Source organism: Zymoseptoria tritici, chromosome 12 (assembly GCF_000219625.1).
Source record: "Zymoseptoria tritici IPO323 chromosome 12, whole genome shotgun sequence".
NCBI classification, from domain to species: Eukaryota; Fungi; Ascomycota; class Dothideomycetes; order Mycosphaerellales; family Mycosphaerellaceae; genus Zymoseptoria; species Zymoseptoria tritici.
In genome coordinates, this window is record NC_018207.1 from 512086 (window position 1) to 535695 (window position 23610).

General features: G+C 48.8%; 6 protein-coding genes across 6 annotated transcripts; 3 read left to right on the forward strand and 3 right to left on the reverse strand.

The window, feature by feature from the left end:
- Window positions 1-9572: 9572 nt before the first annotated feature.
- MgBGL2 (putative beta-glucosidase) lies at window positions 9573-13028 on the forward strand (the record flags this gene model as incomplete). The annotated part of the gene is made up of 8 exons (XM_003847857.1): window positions 9573-10107; window positions 10172-10426; window positions 10503-10747; window positions 10808-10959; window positions 11045-11151; window positions 11202-11747; window positions 11879-12169; window positions 12260-13028. 8 exons carry the CDS (start codon window positions 9810-9812, stop codon window positions 12964-12966), a joined length of 2601 nt encoding a protein of 866 aa, XP_003847905.1.
- A 210-nt stretch (window positions 13029-13238) lies between these two features.
- Window positions 13239-13633, reverse strand: MYCGRDRAFT_64146 (uncharacterized protein; the record flags this gene model as incomplete). The annotated part of the gene is made up of 2 exons (XM_003848130.1): window positions 13239-13434; window positions 13498-13633. Coding segments are annotated over 2 exons (270 nt in total), but the record flags the coding sequence as incomplete, so codon positions are not given.
- A 532-nt stretch (window positions 13634-14165) lies between these two features.
- MYCGRDRAFT_77337 (uncharacterized protein) lies at window positions 14166-15815 on the reverse strand (the record flags this gene model as incomplete). The annotated part of the gene is made up of 1 exon (XM_003848129.1): window positions 14166-15815. The coding sequence occupies one exon, from the start codon at window positions 15714-15716 to the stop codon at window positions 14166-14168; it is 1551 nt and encodes a 516-aa protein (XP_003848177.1).
- A 716-nt stretch (window positions 15816-16531) lies between these two features.
- MYCGRDRAFT_96992 (uncharacterized protein) lies at window positions 16532-17570 on the forward strand (the record flags this gene model as incomplete). Its single annotated transcript, XM_003847858.1, has 4 exons — window positions 16532-16808; window positions 16931-17117; window positions 17181-17406; window positions 17463-17570. The coding sequence occupies 4 exons, from the start codon at window positions 16532-16534 to the stop codon at window positions 17568-17570; spliced, it is 798 nt and encodes a 265-aa protein (XP_003847906.1).
- A 554-nt stretch (window positions 17571-18124) lies between these two features.
- On the forward strand, window positions 18125-19294 carry MYCGRDRAFT_96993 (uncharacterized protein; the record flags this gene model as incomplete). The annotated part of the gene is made up of 5 exons (XM_003847859.1): window positions 18125-18470; window positions 18526-18718; window positions 18772-18878; window positions 18935-19059; window positions 19109-19294. 5 exons carry the CDS (start codon window positions 18125-18127, stop codon window positions 19292-19294), a joined length of 957 nt encoding a protein of 318 aa, XP_003847907.1.
- Window positions 19295-19978: 684 nt separating this feature from the next.
- MYCGRDRAFT_96994 (uncharacterized protein) lies at window positions 19979-23530 on the reverse strand (the record flags this gene model as incomplete). The annotated part of the gene is made up of 4 exons (XM_003848128.1): window positions 19979-20116; window positions 20241-22232; window positions 22988-23287; window positions 23465-23530. The coding sequence occupies 4 exons, from the start codon at window positions 23528-23530 to the stop codon at window positions 19979-19981; spliced, it is 2496 nt and encodes an 831-aa protein (XP_003848176.1).
- Between the last annotated feature and the right edge of the window lie 80 nt (window positions 23531-23610).

Genomic DNA, 23610 nt, shown 5'->3' on the forward strand with positions numbered 1-23610 from the left:
TCTGTTATCGACTCCGACAATACAAGCATTTCGTAGAACACGAGAGGGCTAACTACGCAAAAGACGATCTCTTTAGCGTCTGGAAAACCTAATACGAAATAGTAAGACAACGGGAGATTAATAAGGTACCTAGGAATACAAATAGCTACCTTAGTCGATTTCTATAGAGCTCGCTAGGAAAACATAGAATAGGAGGAAGACGCGCTTTAACTAGTGCCTTCTATACTATCCTATTAGGATACGGATACCTAAAGTCCTATCTCTATCGCTTTAGACACGTAACGACGCTAGACTGCCCTTGCGGACGACGAGAAACAGTAGAACACCTTGTATATAGCTGCCCTATCTACGATGTATTTAGGCTACTACCGCTACGACAAGCACAATCTCTACTAGAAATAGTAGAAGATAAGGAACTCCGGAAACACCTTACTACCTTTCTCTCGGATACAAAGATTGCTTCTAGGTCCTAGCACCTAGTAAGAGGCGAAGACGAGACCGTCTAGCCTACACTCCTTTTACTTTTCCTTATTTGTTTTTCTTTAAAGTCCTTCGATAATAGCTAGCTACTATCCTAGGCACGGGTCTTTCCCTAAGGTTAAGAGATACGAGAGAACAACGATTGCACATAGATAGACTGCTGTCGCGAGACAGCCGTCCTACATAGTCATAGACTCCTATAGGACGTAAATGGAACAAACAAACAAACAAAACAAACAATCCCTAAACACGTCTACCGCTATAGCCGGCGTTGCTAACCTTCCTTATATACCGCTCTAGTATATTAAGGTTATCTAGCGCTAGCTACTAATAGATTATAGCTCCGAACTTCTTATACAACAGCTCGACGGTGCTATTAAATACCTACGATATCTACGTATAAGAACGGCTATATCTAAGGCCGTAATACCTCCCTAGATATAATAAGTAATAGTATACAAGATATAGAGCTTATAATAGTGTTGCTACGTAATAGTACCTACCCTTAGCGTCGCTCCGGAAGCGTAGTTATTTATAGCTAAGGAGCAATAGTACTAGCCTTAACAGCTATTCCTTAGTAAACCGAGTCTCTAGCCGTACGTTGTTATCGTACTTAAGGTCTATATTCTACTCGAAGTGTAGGTATTTATAACTAATCTAGTCTCTAGCTATTCGAGGTGCCCTTATACTACGCTATACTTCTACTAGCTCTAGCTCTTCTTGTTTACCGAGGACGATTAATAGTACAATAGTAAGTATCTACTTCCGCCGTAGAGCGTCGCGTTATAGAAGGAGCGAATCTATAGTAAGGGCGGCAACGACTACGAATATACGATACTATAAACAATACTATAAGGACGACGCGACGACGCGATATACTATCTACCGGCACACTATATTAAGTAAGCGTAAACGATAGTATAGTACTAAGGCAACAAACAAGGTTAATATAATCCGGCTCCGCGAGAACGTCGCTAACTACATTAAATTTAGAATACCTTTTTAGTCGACTAGCGATAAATATAGTTTATTACCGAAAGCTACTACCTAGACGATCGTCCGCCAAAAGTATGTTATAGACTATTCTTCCCTTGTTCGTAAGATTAAGCGAATGCCGTCGCTTCCCGACGGAGTAGCTATCGATAAGCTGTTTCGGGGAAGACTACCGCGGAAATATAGTATCTAGAGGGAATAGGGCAAGCTATAAAGAAACTAGGTCGCGTAGAACGTTTAATAGGATTGTCGGTTAGTAATCCCTACTAAAGTTATAGAACACTACGCTAGTAGGGTAGTCCGGTACAACTTACGCTGTTCCCCGCGTAAGACGAAGCGCTAAAGCGGCTAAGTCCGGAAGTTCGGAAATTAAATTAGTACAAAATCGCATTTCTAAATTAGCGCTAAAAACGCTAAGATATAGCCCTTTAAGTAGTTTCGTATATATTTACTACTAGTTCGTGCTCTTAATAACATTAATAGGCGTTAATATTAAAAAAACAATAACATAACTCTATAGGAACTATACCGACCGCTCCGGACCTTACGCTAGCGCTATAAACTACCCTAAAAGGGAAAGCGCTACGTAATAGTAAGCAAAAAGAAGCTACTATCGAAGGTCTTTATCGGCTAGCGCCGCTATACGACGACGATCTTATTATTACGACCGGAAGCTCGAACTCGCGCCGCTAAAGGAGGTAGGTAATAAGCGGAGTAACCTTTATAACTACTCGACTACCGCCCTAGTTCCTATTAAAGGTAGTAGCAAGGTATACGTATATATATATCTAAGGGCTGGGGGAGTAGTAGACGCCGAGATATTAGGGAAGTATATATATACGACGACTATATAGGAGATAACTAATAGCTATAAAGGAGATATCTAGTCGTTCGTAGCGGGTTCGTAGTACGTTTACTACTTCTTAGGCTTCCTCTCTTTAGTAGACGACCGAGTCGGAGGTAGTAGAGTCGCCTTCTTCTTCTACTTCTTCTACTTTAGCTATACGGTTAATAGCGCTAGCGAACGTAGCTCCGAGCGGCTCTACGAATAGGTAGGTAGTAGCGGTAGAGGGGGGGTCTAGTTAGTAGCGATCTGCTCCTCGGCCGGTCCTTCGACGTCGTTATTAAAGGCGTTATTAAAGGTGTCCTTAACTAGTATATCGGCGAAGAAGGCCTCTTTATCGTAACCGCTCTCGATCTCCTTATCGACCTCCTCGTCGACCCCCTTATTAACTACGGCCGGCTTATCCTTTATTACTACGGCCCGCTCCTTACCCTTACTCTTACTATCCGCGGCGTCCTAGCGTACGGGCGATAAGGTAAGGTCGATCGTAGGCTAGTAGGGAGGCGGCGGCGGGGACTCTTCCTTTATAGCTACGTTCGTAGCCTAGTTCGCTACCGTCCTATCTAGTAGTATAGCCGCCTTCCCCTTCCCCTTCCCCTTACTAGGTAATGCTACCGGAGCTACCGGAGCTAGAAACTTCGCCGGTATCTTAATAGCTGCTAGCTTCTTAGTTAGATTAGCTACTAGCTTAGGACTAAGGGTATTATCTCGAGTAGCTTCGAGCTACCGTTCGTAATCCTCGAAACTAGGTTCGTATAGAGCTAGCGGATTTATAAAGTTAATTAAGCATTAGACGGTAGCTAGCTTAGGGTCTAGCGATAGCGATCGCGTACGCTCTAATAGCCGTTAAGTACAGTAGTTATGTTCCGCTTCTACCTTTAATTGTTCGAGTATCGCCTTATTACCCTTCGACTCCTAGTTTATTAGCTAAATAACAATGTTCTATTTATACGCTATACTAGCTAGCGTCTAGTTCCTAGGGAATACCGACATTACGTCTCTAAGGTCGTCCTTATCCGTAGCGGCCTCGGAGATCTTCGTCGGCTTCTACGTATTATAGTCGAAGTAAGAAAAGAAGCAATAACCTAGCTAGTCGATATCCGACTTAGGGTTAATAATAGCTCGCCGGAGTAGGAAGTCCTTTAACTACTACCCTTCTAGCTTAAGCTACTACTTAGTAAGGCCGAAGTTGTGTAGCTCCCTATAGATCTATTCCGGCCGCTCGAACGTCTCCTTAAAGTCGTTACGAACGATTATCCGCTACTTATATATATCTAATAAGCCTTTATATCTAGGGATCGGCGACGACCGTCTACCCCTAGCTCTACTACCTTTAGCTAGACCGGCAATAGTACGACTACTACTAGAACCTACACTCTACTACTACGGAAGCGGAGTACTAACTACCTTACTATATTAGTTAATATAGTACGTCCGTAGTATAGCCGATAGCTATCTATATATCGAGGCTAGTAGATAACCGACTAGTATACCCGCCGCGGAGATGCTAGCCTATAGCGGAAGGTAGTACTCCTTAAATCTAAGCTATCGATATCCTTCTACTTAGTTACTAATAGAGTTAAAGGAGTTGTACGACCGAGGGGCGCTCTAAGGCTATAGTTACATCTACTACTACTCCGGCTACTACGTCTACTACTACTACGTCTACTACTACTACCGCTACTACGTCTACTACTACAGCTATAAGGACGGTAGTAGGTTTATTAGTAGGTTCGTTAGGAGGTTCGTTAGGAGGTTCGTTAGGAGCTCCCTTAGAGGGTCCGATAGAGGCTTCGATAGAGGATTCGATAGACCGCTCTCTTATCCTATAAGCAACTATAGGTTATATCGTCCGTATATTAGACAGCCTTCGTAGTTAGCTAATATGTCGGTATAAGAGATGCCGCTCTTAGGACACTTCTCGGCCTATAGTAGTTAGTATACTATTATATTAATAGAGGGAATAAGTAATAAGGGAAAGAGGGATAAGGAAGGGAGAGGCGATACGGATGCCTCTTAGGACTAGCGGTTAACGATAGTATAATCTCTCCTTCCTTACCGCATTATAGAGTTTAATACTATATACCTAGGGTATTACGATTACCCCTCTAAACGAGCCTCGAACGTAAGGGTAGCCTATACTTAGCGGGGAAGCTACCCTGTCTACCTAGTCGCCGTTCGTAGCTCGTTCGTACCCTTGTTCGTAGAAAATTTAGAGATCCTCCGCTCCCTTACTACTTAGCCGCTTACTAATATATACGACCTAGAGCGTATATAGGAGTTTATCCTCTAGCGGCGTACTAACGGCGAATCGATAGCGGCGATCCTACTAGCTATCTAAGCGAACTACGGGATAAACGTAGATAGAACTACGCTCTATAAAGTACTCCGGTTATAGGGTATAACGGCGATACGCGACTAACCTCTTAGATACCTACGTGAGTTCGTTATCGGACTTTATGCCGCTAACTACTCCTATATAGCGATCCTCGATGCTATCTACGCGACCTACTATATCTCTATCGGAAGATTAATACTATACGAAGCTCTTAAGTCCTAGGGAGTATCTTAATCGCGCTAGTAGCTCGTCCGAACGGAGATGCTCTAGTATCGTATTACTTACGCCTTCTTTATCCTCCGGTCTACCGATTAAGAAGCCTACGATATAATATAGTACGACGGCTTCCTAGTAACTCTACGAACGATGCGACGACTACGTAGCGAACTTAGCCTAGCTAAGTAGGTAGCGGCCGAGGATCGTAGCGACGCTATACGACAGATAATAGACTAGCTACGGCAAGAGCTCTAGAACGGTAAGATTAAGGATTATAGCCGGCGAATGCTATACGAATATATGCGAATAAGATATCCGGTCGTTAGCCGTAACCGTATCTACCGAATACTAGTAGAGCTTTATCTAGAGGGCGTACGGCGACGCTAGGTGTATAACCGACAGCATCGTAGTACTGTTCGACTACCTAGACCGAACTATACATAGTTAATAGACGCTTATTATAAGCTTAAATACTTCGGCTTCTAGATCTATGCCTATATAGACGCCTATTTACGCTATGTTGTCTAGACGTACGTCGGCTTTACTAAACGGACGTAGGCCTCCGTATAGTACTAATACGTATAGTAGGTCGATAATAATAGTAGAATAATGTACGTATATCTCTAATTCTCTAAAATAGCTAATTTACGAACGTACCTACGAACTTACCTTAAATAGCCCCGTTATTATTTAGACGGATCGCGGAGCCGAGACTCGGTATATAGCTAATGCTTATATTACTCTAAGGAGACAGATAGAGCTAGGGCTTTAGGTCGGTAACTCCGAACGCTTTACGAACGCTCCGCGATGTGCTACTAACCTCTATAGCTACCTACTTTCGACGAATGCTATCGATATAGCATAAGTAAGATAAACTAGCGCATCGAGACGTAGTAGCGTTAGTAGAAGGTTACGACCGCTCGCTTCCGCTAATTCTTCCTTAAGCTGTTTATATAGGGCTACTACCTCCGGAAGAACAAGCACGACCGGATTGCTATACTCTTTATATATATGCCGATTATATAGGGGTGTATGCTTAGATTCGCTTACTTATAGAACAACTACCGTATTACGAAGTAGCGGCGGCGACCGCATATCTATATAGGCGTTCCTTAGTTAATGTATTACTATCTAGAGCTTTATAGCGTTATTTATTGCGGTATTTAGATCCTACTATAGTTGTTAGATAGTATAAAGCGGGATCTATTAGGTACTACGATCTAGCTACCGTTCGTTGTTTATTCGACTAACCGTTCGTAGAGTTTAATATAGAGGAATACCTTCCTCCGGCGACCTTCTAGTAGTGCGTTAGCGTACTATATAGGTAGGGGTTTACTCTTTTTAACGAGGACGGTAGATACGTAGGGATCTCCGGTAAGGCGACTAACTACGACGGCTTCCGGATATACCCTTAGGCGTATATAGCGCTTCGTACAGCGCTTCGTACTTAGTTTATTAAGTATAGCGCGGACTCGTTAGCTAAGTGCCGGAAGCTATATATTAACGAGCGTTAGTAGCCTAATCCGGACAACATGCCTATCTACTAAGTAGCAAATAAAGAACTATTTATAGGACCGGAGGCTTTTAAAGAGCCTACTGCCGACGAACTAATAGATCCTATATATCTAGATCCGTAGTAAGGCGAATTAAGGCCTAAACTAGTTGCTAAGTATACCGAGGACTAGCTAGAGTAATACCGAGGGCGGTTAGACGTAGACTTTATTTAAGACGGTATAGCTATAGCATATGTAGCTAAGGCGATTTAGTACTAAACGGGCTACGAACCGGTAACGAACTACGATTAAATTCGCTAGATCCTACATTGTACTACTCGTAGACGATAGTCGATCCCCTCTATTAAAGCTTATTATAGCTATTCCCTCGTACTCGTAGAAGACATATAGTCCGTTAATTAATGCTTATTACTACTACGCCCTCCGAACCTCCCTCCGAACCCCCTATCGAATCTACCTTTAATTATCTACCGATCTTTACCGCTATGTACTCTACCTACGTTATAATCCCCGCTTCCTTCGGTAATATAAGATGTCGACACAACCTTACGTTAGCTAGATATAGCTAAAGGTAGAGCTACTAGTAATGCCGATATATCCTATCGATCTCCTCCCGAGTAGTATAAAGTCCGCTCGCACTATATATATATTTAAGCTCTAGGGCGTATACTAATAGTAGATAATAAACGCCGCTATTGTCGACCTACTACTACTAAGCTACTATAAAGGTACGGCCGTCGCGTAGATAGACGAAGTTAAAGAGGATGTATCCCTTAGTCTTACTATCGGCGTTTAAGCGCTCGGTATAGTAGAATAAGGTATAACCGTTGCGGCCGACGAACAGTATATATAAGTACTAGCTATTACCGCGGCGGATAGAGGTGCTACGGCGACGATCGGCCGAAGGGATAAGGTAAGGCTACGAAGGAGCCTATATATTAGCGATAGTATAAAGGTTGTTAGTAAGTTATAAGAGGATTAGTTTGTTAGTAAGATATAAGAAGATTAGTATATTAGATGCGGTATAAGAGAAGAAGGAATAAAGGATAGGGAGGTTAGCTAGTATATATATAAAGAAGGACAGTAGCAGTATAGAGTTATTAAGACTAGCAAACATTAGCCGACGATAACTATATAAACAAGCTATATAGAATAACCGGTAGAATAACTATAGAGCTACGTCGAATAATTAATAATTAATAACTAAGGGACAAGCAAACATTAGTAGGGCACGAACCGGTATAGAATAACATATTAAATAACTATAGAGCTGTGCCGAGTAATTAGGGGGACGAGTAAGGGGTAGTAGACATATAGAGGTTAGTAAATATAAGCTATAAGATATAAGGTATATAGAAGTTAGCTAAATGCGAGATATAAGAGTTTAGGGGTTACGAACGAGCTCCGAACGGGCTATAAATAAGGAAGAAGTGCTCTACGGTAGAATTAAGAGCTTAGAAATAATTATTTTAATACGACTTAAACCGTTAGTCTACTTACTATACTATCTAACGGCCGTAGAGGTCGCGTTCCTATATAAACGAGCTACGAACGAGCGACGAACGAGCTATCTACTACTATTATACCGCCTCCGCTACATCTGTATCTACTTAACGCTTCGCTATAAGAATAGTATATAGCCTTCCCTCGACTCTAGCCTTAATCTCGCTTATATCTTTAACGTAAGCCGGCTCGTCCGTACTATCTACCTTATTATATAGGTACTTAAGCCTATTAAAGGCGATATCTACGTAGTAAGTAGCGTAGTACGTCTACTTCTAAAGGACCTTAAGCTAAGGACGGACCTTATACTCCTTAAACCGATCGAGTATACTACGGAGAATCTTATGCTACTACTTCGCCGTATCGAGCTACTTCTATATGTCGGCTATATCCTTCTATAGCTCGGTAACTTAGCTAACGAGGGCGTTAAGGTCGACATCCGCCGGAGGTAGAGGCAGGTATACGCGGCAGCCCTAAACAAGAGTTAGTTTAAGAGCGAATATAGTAACGAAGCGGCTATAAACGTACGGAAATCGCCTTATAGCGGCAGCGAGCGCACGCTTACTCCGTACTATCTATACGAATAATGTATTCGTAGTTATCTTCGTCCTCGCTAGTAGCTTTCGCCTTCGCGGCCGCCAAGAGACAGCTAGGATATAAATTAGCTAATAAATAAGTAGCGAATGTATAGTATACTTACGGCTTATAAGGCGCGATAGTAGGGCCTCCGTAATTAGTCTCTATTATAGTACTAGTATAGTCGTAACGACGGAGGTTAGTACTATATTAAACGGTTAATACCTCTTCTATCTCCTTAAGCTAGTAGTATACGTATAGCGCATTCTTCGCATCTTCTTCGTCCGTAGTAGCGTTTACCTTAGCAACCTATATATTCTATTTATACTCTAGGTAAGACTACTACTTCCCTTCCTCTTCTAGGCGCTTAAGGCTACGAGTACGATTAGTACTACGAACGTACTACGAATAGGCTCGTACTTACCTTAAGACCGCCTAGATTGCGCGCTTAGCTATATCGAGCGGCGATTATAATAATAAACGTAATGCTAAATATAGTAATAAACGTAATATAAAGCGGAGCGCGAAGCGTAGGCCGAAGGCGAGCGGTATTAGTATAGCTAATTATAATAGAAAGGGTAGGCTAATACTAATACTATCGTCGCGGCGGTAGTAATAATAGTAGTAGTATTGTTTATAGAGGGTTCGAAGGGCGCGCGGTGTTTCTTTTAAGAGCGTATATACTAAAAAGTAGCCGATAATAGTAAGAAAAGCGCCTTATTATAAGGGCGAAGATAACAATAAGATAGTTTACCTAACAATTACTCGCGAATAGCCTATTAAATACAATACGAATAGATAGTAAGCGCGGGCGCGATATTAGCTAATCCGCTAGTAGCTACGAGGTAAGGTTAAGAAGTACTAAGATTCGTCTATATAGTCGTCGGCGACTTCTAAGGATTAAAATAGACTAACAAGAGCGTAAATAGGTAACGAACTTATACGAATCTACTCGTTAGAATCCTAAGAGGTCTTAAGGAATCCGCGCTAATTCAGAAACGCGATTTCGCACTAATTTAATTTCCGAACTTCCGGACTTGGCCACTTAGGGCCTACCTACGCAAACCTTCCACCATTCATCATCATTGTTACTATGTGACCATACCTCTCACATGACGATACGGCCGTTTGGTCGCCCCTGTCATCATTGTACCTGCCGACCATGAGGAAGCTCGAGCCCGTCAGGCTACCGAATCTGTGCAATTGCCTCCCGGCCAGACCGCTCACAAAAATGCATAAGAAGGAGCGGTCAAGATACCTTCTTGGAAAGATTCGAACGCCATTGGACCTGTAGTCTGCAATCGCTTCAGCGAAAAGCCATTCATCATCTTACCATTTCATTGCAATGCGCCCAACTGCGTGGCTAGCAGTAGCCAGCTGGGTGACCCTCGGCCATGGGCAGAACACCACCTCCTTCTCGGCGGACGCCATCGAGGCCATCATCCGAAAACTGCACCTTCTCTCTGATGATTTGGCCGAGGCCGGTGCCCAAAAAATTGCTGCTTTCGCCACCACTGCCCAGAAGTCGATTGACGACACTCTGAAGAGCTCATGGGAGAACGGGACGCTGAGCGATGAGCGGAAACTTACGGACCCGGAAGCTTTCTACTCTTACGGATGGAGTCCACCGATATATCCTTCTCGTAAGTGATCACAGCACGCAGTGTGGCTCATCAGTGCAAATCACACACTGACATGCTCGTCTAGCCCAAGGCCAGGGTTCCGGTGATTGGTCCACCGCCTACGACTCTGCGAGAGCGCTCGTCTCACAGATGACCGTCGCCGAGAAGGTTAATCTCACCATTCCCGCTGGAGACTTCGACTTCGCCGGCTGCACTGGCTTCTCGGGAACTGTGCCACGTCTCGGCTTCTCTGGGCTCTGCTTGATGGATGGACCGGCCGGACTGAGGGGCGCAAATACCCCAAACGTGAGCGGCTTCCCGCCAGGAGTGAGCATTGGAGGTAAGCTTGAGGATACGCAGCGAAGTCGAAAGTTTTCTTGACCGGATGGCTGATGTTTCCATTTCTCATCTTCCAGCAAGTTTCAATCGCACGCTTTCGTACTTGCAGGCGCACCAACTCGGTGTGGAATCTCGTGCAAAGGGAGTCAACGTCGTGTTCTCGCCCATGGTCGGACCGCTTGGACGAATCGCAAAAGGAGGCAGGAATTGGGAAGGATACTCCAACGATGCCTATCTTGCCGGTCAGATGGTCTACCCTGCGATCAAAGGGCTGCAGGAGAACGTCATTGCTACTGTGAAACACTTTATTGGCAACGAACAAGTAAGCCTCTGTGTTGAGATGGATGGACCTCCGCAAGGTCGAGGTGTTAATTCAAGACAGGAAACGCTGAGGAAGCCGTACTTCTCGGGACTGCTGCAGCCGGCTGGCGTTACATTGTACTCCTCGGTTTCGTCGAACATCGATGATCAGACCATGCACGAGCTGTATCTCTGGCCTTTTTACGATGCCGTCAAGGCAGGAGCAGGATCGGTGTAAGTTGACTCGGCGTGCATGAACATGTTACCGCGAGTTGTAATATGTGTGCACTCCGCCTCGAAAGCTGACCTCGACGATCAGGATGTCGTCGTATAATCGATTGAACAACTCTTGGGCTTCTCAAAACAGCAAGCTGTTGAACGGATTGCTCAAGACAGAGCTCGGGTTTCAAGGATTCGCCTTGACGGGTACGCAACAAAGCAAGCAGGACTTGATCACGTCGACAAGTCTGACACAGTCTCAGATTGGAGCGGCCAGCACACCGGCGTTGCTTCTGCCAACGCTGGCCAGGACATGGTCATGCCGCGCCCGACATACTGGGGCTACGGCCAGCTCGAGGCTGCCGTGAACAACGGCTCTGTCGACATCACTCGTCTAGATGACATGGCCACTCGTATCGTCGCCAGCATGTCCCGCTTTGCCAACATCTCCAATCCTGGCATCGATTACCACAACGATACCGACCCTTCCAGCGAGCTTACCACGCAGGTTCTGCTCGAAGCCGCCATTCAAGGCCATGTTCTTGTGAAGAACAACGGCGTCCTTCCGTTCAGCACGCCCAAAGTCTTGTCTTTATTTGGCTACGATGCAGTCAGCGGTCTGAATACCTCCCTCGAGGCCGGCGACTTCTACGATGTCTGCCTTGGTAACAGCCAATATTATTCCGACGGTCAAAACCTCACCGTCTTGGAGCTCTCGCTCTCTCTTGCTGGTGCCACCTCACCGACCTTCTCCTTTCCATCCATTGCCCGGAACGGCACCCTTATCGCTGGCGGTGGCTCAGGTAAGCATCGCCGGATCAAAGGCCTACAGCATGGCCCGAAAGTCTCTTCGGCTACTTGTGGTCTCTCGAGCTACTTGCGGCCTCTCTTTCTGTATTCGGACTGCGCTAACATCTCTCCTTCTGTATCATAGGAGGCAGCACTCCTTCATACATGGTCTCTCCATACGATGCCATCGTTCGCCAAGCTGCGTCCGACGAGACCACGCTCTTCACCGACTTCTCCGAAGCACCCACGGTCCTTGAGCCGATTAGTCCATGCCTGGTGTTTATCAACACTCAGTCAGTCGAGTCCGCCGACCGTACCGAGTTGGCCGACGAATTCTCCGACAACCTCGTTCTGAGGGTCGCGGACCAGTGTGCCAATACTATCGTCATTATCCACAACGCTGGAATACGGCTCGTCGACGAGTGGATCGATCACGGTACGTACATCGATGGACTTGATACCTTGCGACCCAGTGGGCGACGGTCTTTGAACTCAACGAATTCTGACTTATCTCCTTTGCTATCAGACAACGTGACAGCGGTCGTATACGCCCATCTGCCAGGCCAAGCCAGCGGCGACGCCTTAGTATCAATCCTGTACGGAGACACCAGTCCGTCCGGCCGCCTGCCGTACACCGTCGCCAAACGCGAGTCAGACTACGACACCCTCGGACTCCTCAACCCAACGCTACCAACCGCCGAAGACCCGCAATACGCCCAGTCCAACTTCACCGAGGGCCTGCTCATCGACTACCGCGCCTTCTTGGCACACAATATCACGCCTCGCTACCCCTTCGGCTTCGGACTGACGTACTCTGAATTCGCATACTCAGACTTGACCATCACACAGCACTGTGGCGTCGACCGCTCGGCTCTGCCACCAGATGCAAGCGAATACGACTCTCGCCCGCACCCGGAAGGCGGGTTAGAGTCACTGTACGACATTCTCACGACCGTTGCTGTCAGTGTGCAGAATATGGGCAACTTCACTGCGGCGGAGACTGCGCAGCTGTACCTTTCTGTTCCGGGAAGAGGGATGGTGTTGAGGGGATTCGAGAAGCAGATGCTGCAGCCGGGCGAGAAGCAGAAGTTCCATTTCGATTTGAGGAGAAGGGACCTTAGTGTTTGGGACGTGGAGAAGCAGCATTGGTTTTTGCAGGAGGGTGAGTATGAGGTTATGGTGGGGAGGAATGTGCTTGACGAGGAGGGTTTGAAGGACAGTTTTGAGCTCTGAACAGGTGCTGAGGTCGTACGAAGTGATCAACGCCGTACTCGATGGAAGCTGCATTTCTATCGTCTCTCTGGCAGCGCTTCGCCACTGCTCCATTCCGTCGTCACAGTCTCGTTCACGGCGAAGCGTCACCGCACTGTGACTTCTCCTACCGATCATCTACTTCGCCTTCCGAATCGCACTCGAGAAAGGATGATACTGAACCTACCACACCCTCTCATTAGCACAAGGAAACTCTCAACCCCAACACTGGGTCCTTCACTCACCGACTCCGGCTCCCAAACTCCACTCGTGTAGTACACATCCCCTTCCACAATCCCTCTCGCCTCCTTCTCAGACTCCGCCTCGATGATCAGCACGCTGCCGTTGGACTTCATTCCCTCGCCTTCTTTGAGTGGTTCGTCGAGAGTGGCGCCGCCCAGAACGATGGCGCCGGAGTCGATGTGAGGTTTCAGTTCTTCGAGATGTTGACTGAGGGTGTTAGTTTAGATGTGGGAATGATGGTTCAGGAGGAGGGGAAAGAGGGAAGCGTACGGACGAACTTTCATCCTTGCGGGGAGGGAGTTGGGTTTATCTTTGATGATGACGAGCCATTCTTGTTTGCCCATTTTGAGTGTGGTGGTCGAGAAGGATGGTGCTGACTTGAAAGAGCCTGGCCGGAGAGTGGTAAGACCTGGTCGTAGAGTGATGGAGCTTCGAAGGCAAGAAGAGCGGAGGAAAAGTGACATTGAACGTCTCGGCTGAGCGAAGCGAAGCAGCTGACTTCTTGTCCAGCTAAGGTACTCGTTGGAAGCAAGTTGAGGCTATAGCTTATCCCGAGCGCTTGTCGAGGCTGTGTTGCTACAGCGGAGTCGCAGCCAAGGGTTGTGACCCGACGGAAGGTGGGGTCTGGGGACTCCGCTTTCGGCAGGTGCGGGGAGAGGAGGTGAATGAGCCGATGGCCGGAGCTGAGCCCGAAGCACCTTGATGAATATGCCTTCGCTCTACGAAGACATGAGTTGAGACATGGCCTTTGCGACCGCTGGCGTGGTCAACTGGGCCACAATAGACGAGCAGAGCGAACGTCGAATAGCAGGTGCAGCGTGGTCCGATCCAACATGATTATATGTACATCCCAGATCCAGGCAAATCTGCCGGTGGTACATAGCTGCCTGCATGCATATTCGCTTGAAGCTGTTCTCCTCACTTCCTCCTCTCCTGACCTATAACTTCGCCTTCGGGCCTTCAGCAGCCTTGAGCATCGTTTCTGCCACAATCCTTCTCTGGATCTTGCCCGTCGCTGTCTTGGGCATATTCTCTGAGATGAAGACTCTCTTCGGCACCTTGAACTTTGCAACCTTCTCTCGCATCCACTCCTTGATCTCCTCTTCTCCAGCCTTCTGTCCATCCTTGAGCACCACCGCCATGCCGACCACCTGGCCGTAGATTTCATCCGGGATGGCAAAAGCCACAGCTTCGGCCACGGCCGGATGCTGTGCGAGGATGTTATCTAATTCAATCGGGCTGATCTTCTCACCTCCGTACACGATGAGCTCCTTGATCCTGCCCGTGATAATTACATATCCATCCTCATCTTTCTTCCCTTGATCTCCTGTTCGGAAGAAGCCACCCTCGGTGAACGACTCTGCGTTCGCTTTGTCGTTGTTGATGTATCCCTTTGTCACATTCGGTCCACGAATACAGATCTCCGCCTCGGAGCCCTGTACGACCTCCTTGCCGGACTGATCGAGGATTTTGACTTCCACTCCTTGACCGAGACCGACAGATCCGGGCTTGCGCACGGCGGGTGGGAGAGGGTTCGAGGTCATTTGGTGGGCGGCTTCGGTCATGGCGTAGGCTTCGAGGACAGGTGCCTTGAAGTTCTTCTCCAGATCGTGGAAGACTTTGGGGGAGAGTGGAGAACTGCAGGATCGGATGAAGCGGATGTTGGGAATGGGAGACGGCCATTGAGTGCTGTTCTTCAAGAGGATCTGATGGATTGTGGGGACGGCAGTATACCAGTTGGCCTTGTGGGCGACAAACTGCTTCCAGAATGTCGTTGCGCTGAAAGAGCCGGGAACGATAACGGAGCCAGAAGAGGAGAGTGGTGCTAGGAAGCCGGCTAGCAGTCCGTGGACGTGGAAAAGTGGCATGACAAGCATTGTGCGGTCGGCAGAGCTCAATTGGTAGGTATTTTGGATGTTCGACATCGTTCGGGTCAGGTTACGGTGAGAGAGAGGAACAGCCTTCGGACGACCTGTCGTACCGGATGTGTGCAGGACCAGCGCAGTATCCTCTGGCTGTGCCTTTTCCACGGCAACATTACCACGACCGGAGAGCTTCCCTTGATCCTTGATGTCCAGAACCACCTCATGCGTGAGCGGATGAAGATAACACTCGGCCACCGCGGCGTTGTATCTCTTCGCGGCTTTTACAGCAGGTCCATCAGCTTGGCCTTGCGGCACAAGCACCAAAGCGGACGACAGATCATCAATGTAGAACTCGAACTCGCTCTGCTTGTACGCTGGATTGAGCGGAGCAGCGATTCCTCGTTGCCATGCGGCGGCTAGAAACGCGACGATAAAGGGATAGCTGTTGGGAAGGGCGATCGAGACGGCGGCCCCGGGTGTGATGCCGAGCTTCGCGAGCTTGTGCTGGAACTTGAGGACATCGGCGTGGAGCTGTTTGTAGGAGATCTCGAGCGTAGGCGGACCTGGGACGATAACGGCCGTGGCGGTCGAGGTCGACGAGAACGAGTTGGAGAGCGTGGCCATAGTGTGGTGCTTGGAGAAGAAGGAAGAAAACAAAGAAGCGAGAAGTATCACCTACAGCTTGATCCCAGAAGTGTAGTCCTCGGCCGCCTCTATCTGTCGATTGCGTGGGACTTTGTTTTCTTTGGTGGAGTCGTGATGACGGAGCTCCCTTTCGGGACAGTCCGGGAGATCGTCAGGCACAACTTTCCTTCTGTCCCGATTTGCCCGACTTCATCCCTTCTTCTCCTCTTCTCTGACATCCAATTCCACCCTCTCCATATCGCCCTTTTCTCGTACAGTCACGTTCGGACATTCCGGACGGATGCTTTGATTTTCCAGCTTCACGACCTTGCAGACATGTCAGGATGGCATAATATCACTCCATCGCGATGAGGACTCGACGGTTTCATGTGACAGCAGTGAGACGCAGGCGAGGCCTGAAAGTCACCTACGTCCGTTTACTTCAATCGCACTTTTCAAGCTACTTAGGTCCAAGCTGTGCGGTACAGCTTGAGCGTCACCACGAATGTACGCCATGAACCGGTCTTGCATTCTTTGCTGTCTTGATGAGGCTGGTTCGACCACGTCTGCCTCAACACTAAGCATGTGGCGTTTGCAAGATGTGTGAATACATCTCGAAACATCCGCGTGAATTCACAGCCTCTCGAGGGCTGAAAGTACGCCGGAGGTTGCCATGTCAGGCGACAGCTCACAGCTAAGCTCTAAAATTCACTTGTCTGTTCCACACATGTGCTAGCAGTGCAGACAACTCGTACTGCCAGAGTCTCGACATCTTTCTTGCCCCTCCTTGTTCTTAACACATTAGACACTCCACAATGGCGATCCTCGACAGCTTTCCGCAAGTGGAGGTGACCATAGAAGTTAATGGACAACCGCTCCAAGAGCACCGAGAATCGGACCTCATCGTGGATCCTCCACGTCGCACCCTGCGCTACGTCGAAGCCAGCAACGACGACATCTTCGAGATCGTTCTTACCGTGAAGAAGGGAACAGTGTTCAGAGGAGACTGTATCGCTTTCGACGTGCATGTCGACGGTGATTACATCGGCGGACCAATCTTTTGGAAGGGAAGCTGTGACGACGAGGACAACAGTCAGGTGGAAGACGGACGTCTTGGACCGCGGAACACCGTTCAGAAATTCAGATTTTCTGGTCTTGACATCAGTATCAATCCTCTGGCGCCTCTCAGAGATCTTTCGCTGACGCCACAACAGCTGACGCCGACCGAACCCTCCCGAAGGAAGACGAGCGCCTTGTTGGTATTGGCACCATTCTCGTCACTTTCCAAGACTGCCGGCGGGTGAGAGAAGTCAAGGAGACCTTACAATGCAAGAAGAAGAGTAAGCTGGACACTGTCTCGGAGAAGGCAGTGAAGGGTAGAGCTCTTTCCCACAGCATCGAGTGAGTCCGGCTGCTCAGCCACCTGATGCAAGTTGAAAGAGCTTCGCTAATACGAGAGTCAAGGTACGCCACCTCCGAGCCCCGCGCCGACGAGGCTGTAAAGATCTACAAGACAACACCCGTGGACCCACAAGAGGAAGAGAATGGCATCGAGTTCCGCTATCGTTCGTTGGCCTCGTTGAGAGCACTCCACATCATCCCAATGCCACCTTCGCTGGAGGAGCGGGACGTGACAACTCTATCCACTGCTGAAGTTGCGGAGTTACAGAGGAGGGTACGAGACAACGCCGTAAGTCATCGATTCATCACATGTTGTCTTGCAGGTACAGTGCTAACTCGTTAAAGGAGTGGGAAGAGCGGGCTTTGAAGATCAAGCGAGAGAGAGGTAGTCCGGGATTGACTGTTCGAGTGGGAGATCGGGACGTGGAGCTCGTCGATTTGACTGAGGACTGAAGCGGGAGTTCTTCAATGGAAGTGGAATCGATGAGAGCGCAGGGGCACTTTGGAAAGAGAGACGGGCATCGCGAACTTCAAGATTGTAGCACGCATGCTACAGCTCGGGAGAGGACTCTACAGGAGCGTCTCGCGATGGGTATGGTGAAATCTGCTATTGACTTCGATTGGTAAGTGAGTCTTCACTTTCTGTCAGCAGGCGGACTTCAGAAGCGAGCATTTGAGCCAGTCTTGTGATCAAACGAATCCGGACTAGCGGCATTATCGGCAAGTGAATGGCATCCAGGTTGGATCAGAAGAGAGCTTCCACACAACTCTACCGGCTTCCAATTTCGCTGTTCACCTCACTTTGGACGCTGTCACATGCTAACGACCGTCTGCGACCCACATCAAGAGCTGTGCGTCAGCATGCTGCCTCACTTCTGCCGTATATCCTTAGAAGCTGATCAGCTTCTTCTCCGACACCTTCAAGACAACATCCATACCATCATCATATCCCACTCACATTCCGTCTTCCACACATACACCGCCACGCCCGACACTCTGTACTCAACATGGCAATCACTGGAGCCGCTCCGGGCATCAGCGCTATCATACTCGTTGATGGCGAGCCATTGAAAGAGTACATCGACAACACCATCGAGGATGGTGACGATACTGTCACTCGCTTCGTCGAGGCTCTTTCCGACAAGAACTTTCGGATCCTTCTTCAAGTGGAAAAAGGCACGGAAATCACTCGCGCCGCGGTGTCGTTTGCCATCTTTGTCGATGGCGAATCTCTCGCCAATCCATTCATCCCCACGTCCTGGTTTCAGTCAAGCAACGGCACGAGCATCATTGAAGGCAAAGAATTGCCAAATGGCATGATCCAGAAGCTGAAGTTCATTACGCTTGAGACAGGTCATCGGTCTCCATTCCTATTATCGGCAAAAACAGTGTTGCTGACAACTCGCAGTGAGTGACGGTCGCGGTTTCGTCAAGGGAGCTTCGGACATGAGCGTTCTTGGAACAGTCATTGTCGACGTCAGCTTCGTGGATATCGTGGCGGTCGAGACCTTCGACGAGCTTTCGAAGAACTCTGCCTTGGGCGGTCCTGGCATCGTCCACGAGGAAGCGATCAAGGGCGAGGCCATCACGCATGGCGTCAAGTCAGTATCCTTCCTGACATTTATCGTCAATGTACTTTGCTGATATGCCGTAGCTTCGAGAACCCGGTTGCGTTGGGACAAGACCCGACCGAAGTCTGGACCTCCTACAACGAAGACCAGAAGAGCTATTCCCGAATCGTCCTGAAGTATCGTTCTCTCGGTGAGTATTCGCTCGGGCTCACAAGACTCCAAATCGGCCAACTGACCTCATCACAGAAGCTTTGCAGTCGATGGGCATCATCCCGCGTGCTCCTTCCCCGGAACCGATCGAGCGCCGTGCTCCAGAGACTCTCACCCTGGAGGAGATCGTCGAGCTTCAAAAATCCTTCGTGTCGCAGCAGGTCAGCTATACTACACCCACTCCATCAGTACCAACTGACAAAATCGCAGGCGAAGAAGGACACAATGGTCAAGATCAAGCGCGAGCGCGGCGAGAATGCTCGCCCTCGCAAGCGCTCCCGCCTGACGCCCGGAGCGACGTACCTTTCGCTCGACGATGACGAGCAAGGTGTGCGCGAGCTCTCCACCGCTACACTCGATCCAGAGGAGGAGACGGAAGTGATTGACTTGACCTGAGTTGTACAATCGCAACGCAAGGCTCGTCGGAGGATCGAGAGATGACCAACGCCATTGATGATGTCCTTACTTCGGTCTGGGCTGATCTTGGAGCTTCGTATTGATGCAAGGAAGCATACGAGTAGAGTTACAAGTTCTGCTTGCCACAATTCCGCCGAGCGGTGGATCAGCATTGCAATTTGATTAGACGACCAACGACATCTTTCGATTTTAGGCTGTCATGTGCAAACAGCCATACCACGTCAAAGGAACAATCTGTTCTGAAGCGGGAGAGAATGGAAAGGCAAGTAGGAAGTTCTTACATTAGCTCACTACATATCATACTGCTCATACTGTTCTCCTTCAGACTGCTCTCTCAATCTGGACTCTCCTCGTGAAGAGGCTCGTACGATTCCTCGTCATCAACCTCTTCGTCATCAACTTCTTCGTTATCACTCTCGAACTCGTCCTCCGCTTCAGAGTCCATGTTGCTTGTCATGAACTCCTGATCCACCGTCAATTCCGCCTTACGTCCCGGCTGTTCCGACTCAGAATCCTGCTCTTCATCCACCGCCCCCGGATCTTCCATCTCTTCGTCGGCATCTTCGTCTGCTCTGCGCCGCATGGCCCTGTTCTTCCTGACCCTTCTCGCGGACGTTTGAAGTCCTTCATTCAGCTCTGCTCTAGCTGCAGGAAGACAAGCTCTCAACACCTTCGACTCATTCTCCTCAAGCTCGAATAGCACTGGACTGGTGGCAACGACAAAGTTTCGGTTCGAGCCAATCGTCCCTCTGCTGAGTACCTCTTCGGCGACCGTTGACCATTGATGCTTGATCGCTCGAGCTGTGAGAAGACCGAGTAGCAGCAACGCTTCGCTGCATGTTTCCTGGATATTGCTTTTCAATGCCTTGCTCCAGCCTGTCTGAAGATGACTCGATTCACCTTCATGGTTGGAAAGATGTCCTACCAAGATCAGATGAAGATCGATGCTGAGATCCCTTGCTGCCGATATAAGGTCATTTGTCAGGAAGTAGACGTATTCAAGTTGAGCCTCAGAGGCCTTCCGCGCCACAGCATCGAACTTGACCTTGGGATGTTTTCGCAATTCCTCACGAATGAGCTCTGTGCTTTCAATCGTAATCATGTGGTGCGGCGCCGTCCAAGGGACGTCGTCTTTGCTGAGGATGGCTGTTCGGATATATGTCCAGATGAGTGCTTCGAGAAGAGCCTGTGGAGTGAAGCTTTCTTCTTCCTGCAAGGGAGCAACAGCATTCTTCCATGGCTCACGAGGTTTTGGTCTGAACGTTGCGATGTACAGTTGCTCGAGACTGCGGTCAGGTCTGAAGTTGACACCGGCGGGACGGACATTGTCGTTGGGCTTGAAAACTGCTGTTGACGTTTGACCGATCATGCCGGAGATGTGGTTCAGTTTCTGTTGATAATCGCCAGACTCTCCTTCTGCGAGCGACTCCAAATGGTCTTCGTTGTTCTCGGTGTTGGCGAGTGAGTTCTCTGAGTCCATCACGAGAGTAGAGACTGCTTTGCGATCCTTCTTGTTGGAGATCTTACCCGGAGGTGGTTGCATTGATCGAGTGTCCTTGGAAAGCGCTCTTCCTGCACTTCGAGAGCCGGATGGCTCATTGGGAAGTGTTGGTCCTTGAGAGCCGGCGTCCGACATGAAGTCATCTACGAGGTCATCTTGATGTGTTTCTCTTCCAGTGCTCAAATCGAGATCACCATCCATCTGCGCTTCTCCCTGGCCGAGTAATGACCGTTCGCTTGCTGGTTGTCGAGTCCTGCTGGGTGCCAGCTTTGCTGGAGCAAGCTGCTTTCCAGATTTCTTACTGAAAGCCGACGATGATTGAGAGGAGGCGACTAGCGGAGGAGGCAATGGGTTTATTTTCGCCTTCTTGGTGGGCGGCTCGTTGATTCCAGGGGCCGAGTTGACTCTTTTCGTTCCAGACCTGATGATTACCGGGCCGTTGTGCAGTGTTTCTCCTGTCATGGCTATTGTTTGAGCTGCGCCTTGGTCCAAGGCGATGAGGGCATTGCTTTCCTCGCCGCTGGCGTTCTGTGTTTTTGTAGAGGACGGGACTTCGGCTTTCTTGATCGGACCTTGCTGCGGATTCGCATGCTCGGGATGATTGACGTAAATTGTATCATCATCATCCGAGATCCGAAGGCTTCCACGCTTCCTGCCCGCATTTGAAGTTGAGCTCACTTGGCCAGAATCAAGGGGTTTGTCGTACAGGTGGTTGAAGACCGGCGTGGCAGCCATGCTGTTACTTCTGATGTTCGACCTTGTTCCGACGCTTTCTGCTTTCGAGGTCTTGCGGACTCCTGTTGAGTCGATGGTTTTGCGGGTTCCTGCGGCGCTGGCTGGTTGTCGTAGAGTTCTCTGTGTTGTGACGGGCGGTCTTTCGGCGCCGTTGTGGCCGTCGGATTTGGTCTTCCCACTGTCCTTCATTACGGCAGGCGGCTGGTGGTACAAGGCCTCTTCGTCGTCAATGTGGTCGTTAGATTTTGATCCATCAAGTCGTTTCTCGGAGCTTGCATCGAGTAAGTTGTCGGCGTCTTTGTCGATGTTTGAAACGCCTTGCCAATCGGATGTGGGCTGGACACCTTTGATCAAATGTGCTTGGCACAAAACCTTCCAAAAAGCGTCGGTGATGAAATCACTGCCATTCTCGAACAATGCGTTGAGTCCTTCATCGGAAATGTCGTAATTGCTTGAGAGCTGGTGGTCACGAACGATCTGCTTGAGCAGGAGACGCACCGAATCTGTACCGTATGGCACGCCGTTTTTCTGTTTGCATCCTGGATAAGTATACCTTGACGGATGCTTATTCAATGCGGACTTGATCATGCGATTTTGATGTGCTTTGTCGATTGCTTTGGCATTGGGATAGTTGGTCAGGCGACTATCGATGGCGTCGATGATATGCTCAACCATTCTCGCCTGAGCGTCGGAGTTGAGCGGCTCATGTTCCATAGCTCAGTTGCAACGAATGGGATTTGCTTGAAATGTGCAACCATGAGCTGCGAAAACCGCTGTTCTTGTAGGCAAGAGCGACAGCAAACCACTGATTGTCCGAAACTTCGGCCAGTCTCCAACTCCATCATCAGATTGTATCGACCATTCTGGCTGAGACTTTGGGCACAATCAATAGTAGAAACAAAGAGTGAAGCAATCTTAAACTTTGAGTTACAGCATATCCGACGGCACCAATAACGATCGTTGGGGCAGGATGTGTCTCGAATGCTTGCTCTACAGTTCTATCAGCAATCATCGCTTCGTGCTTGCAAATGAGAACGAACGAACCTCCCTGACGCCCCTCGTTGTCACAGGTAAAGTGACCAAACTTTTAGCAAACTGGGCATGATTATGAACGAAAGCTCATCGTTGTGCTGGTTTCCTCTGTCTTTTTAGACCGTCTTGACAAACATGTTTCCAGAAGCGTCGCAATGGAATATGAGGATCTGACGAGGATCTGTATCTTCAGTCCCTCAATAGTAGAGCTTGGATGCAGACGTCTTGCGGATATCCAAGACGCCGTCGTGTCCCTGAGCTGCTTCGACATCCTCTCTCGACGCTTGAGCGTCCAATGACACAGCTGCTGTGCAAGGGTCAGAGTCTTCTTCCTTTCTCGGGATTTTTGCCCGCTTGCTTGGAATCGCTTTGCGTAAATGCTCGAGGGAATTGGAACCACATACGATCTTTCTTCTTCCCAATCGCATTTGCTTCGAACCACCAACAAGAACAGCATCGTCAGAGTCGGCAACGTCCGCCATCGAATCAGAATATATAACACCCTCCAGAAACTCCGCGGCAAAAGTCCTGCTCCCCGCCACAGACAACTTCTCCATCGGCCACTCACTCTCCGTCCAAACCCTCGTATCCTGATCCTCCGGCTTCTTTTCACTTCTTTCCATCGCTCTGTACAGCGAGTTGAAGTCGTGCAAGCGGATTCTCGTGCGTGCTACCTTGAGTCCTTTTCGATGCCCGCAGAGGTTCTGCATGCAATGGAGCCTGGCGGCTGTGGTGGTGTCGTGTTTGTAGTGGTGGTGGTCAATGTGGCTGAGGACTTTGCGGGTTGCGTTGGCGTGGGGGATCATGGTGGGTGACCGTGTGATCGGTAGTGGTAGGATGTTGAGATGGTGAAAGGCCTGGGATGGAGAAAGTCATCTTACCTGGAAGTAGAGAGCAGAACGTGTTTGCTGCTCCCCTGCACAATACCAAAAGTTTCTTTGTGCCATTGTCGTGCGTTTGTCGCTTCGAGTCCGGGGACTCGCCGCGAGAAGGCGACGAATCTCATGTCTCATGTCAGAGCAAAATG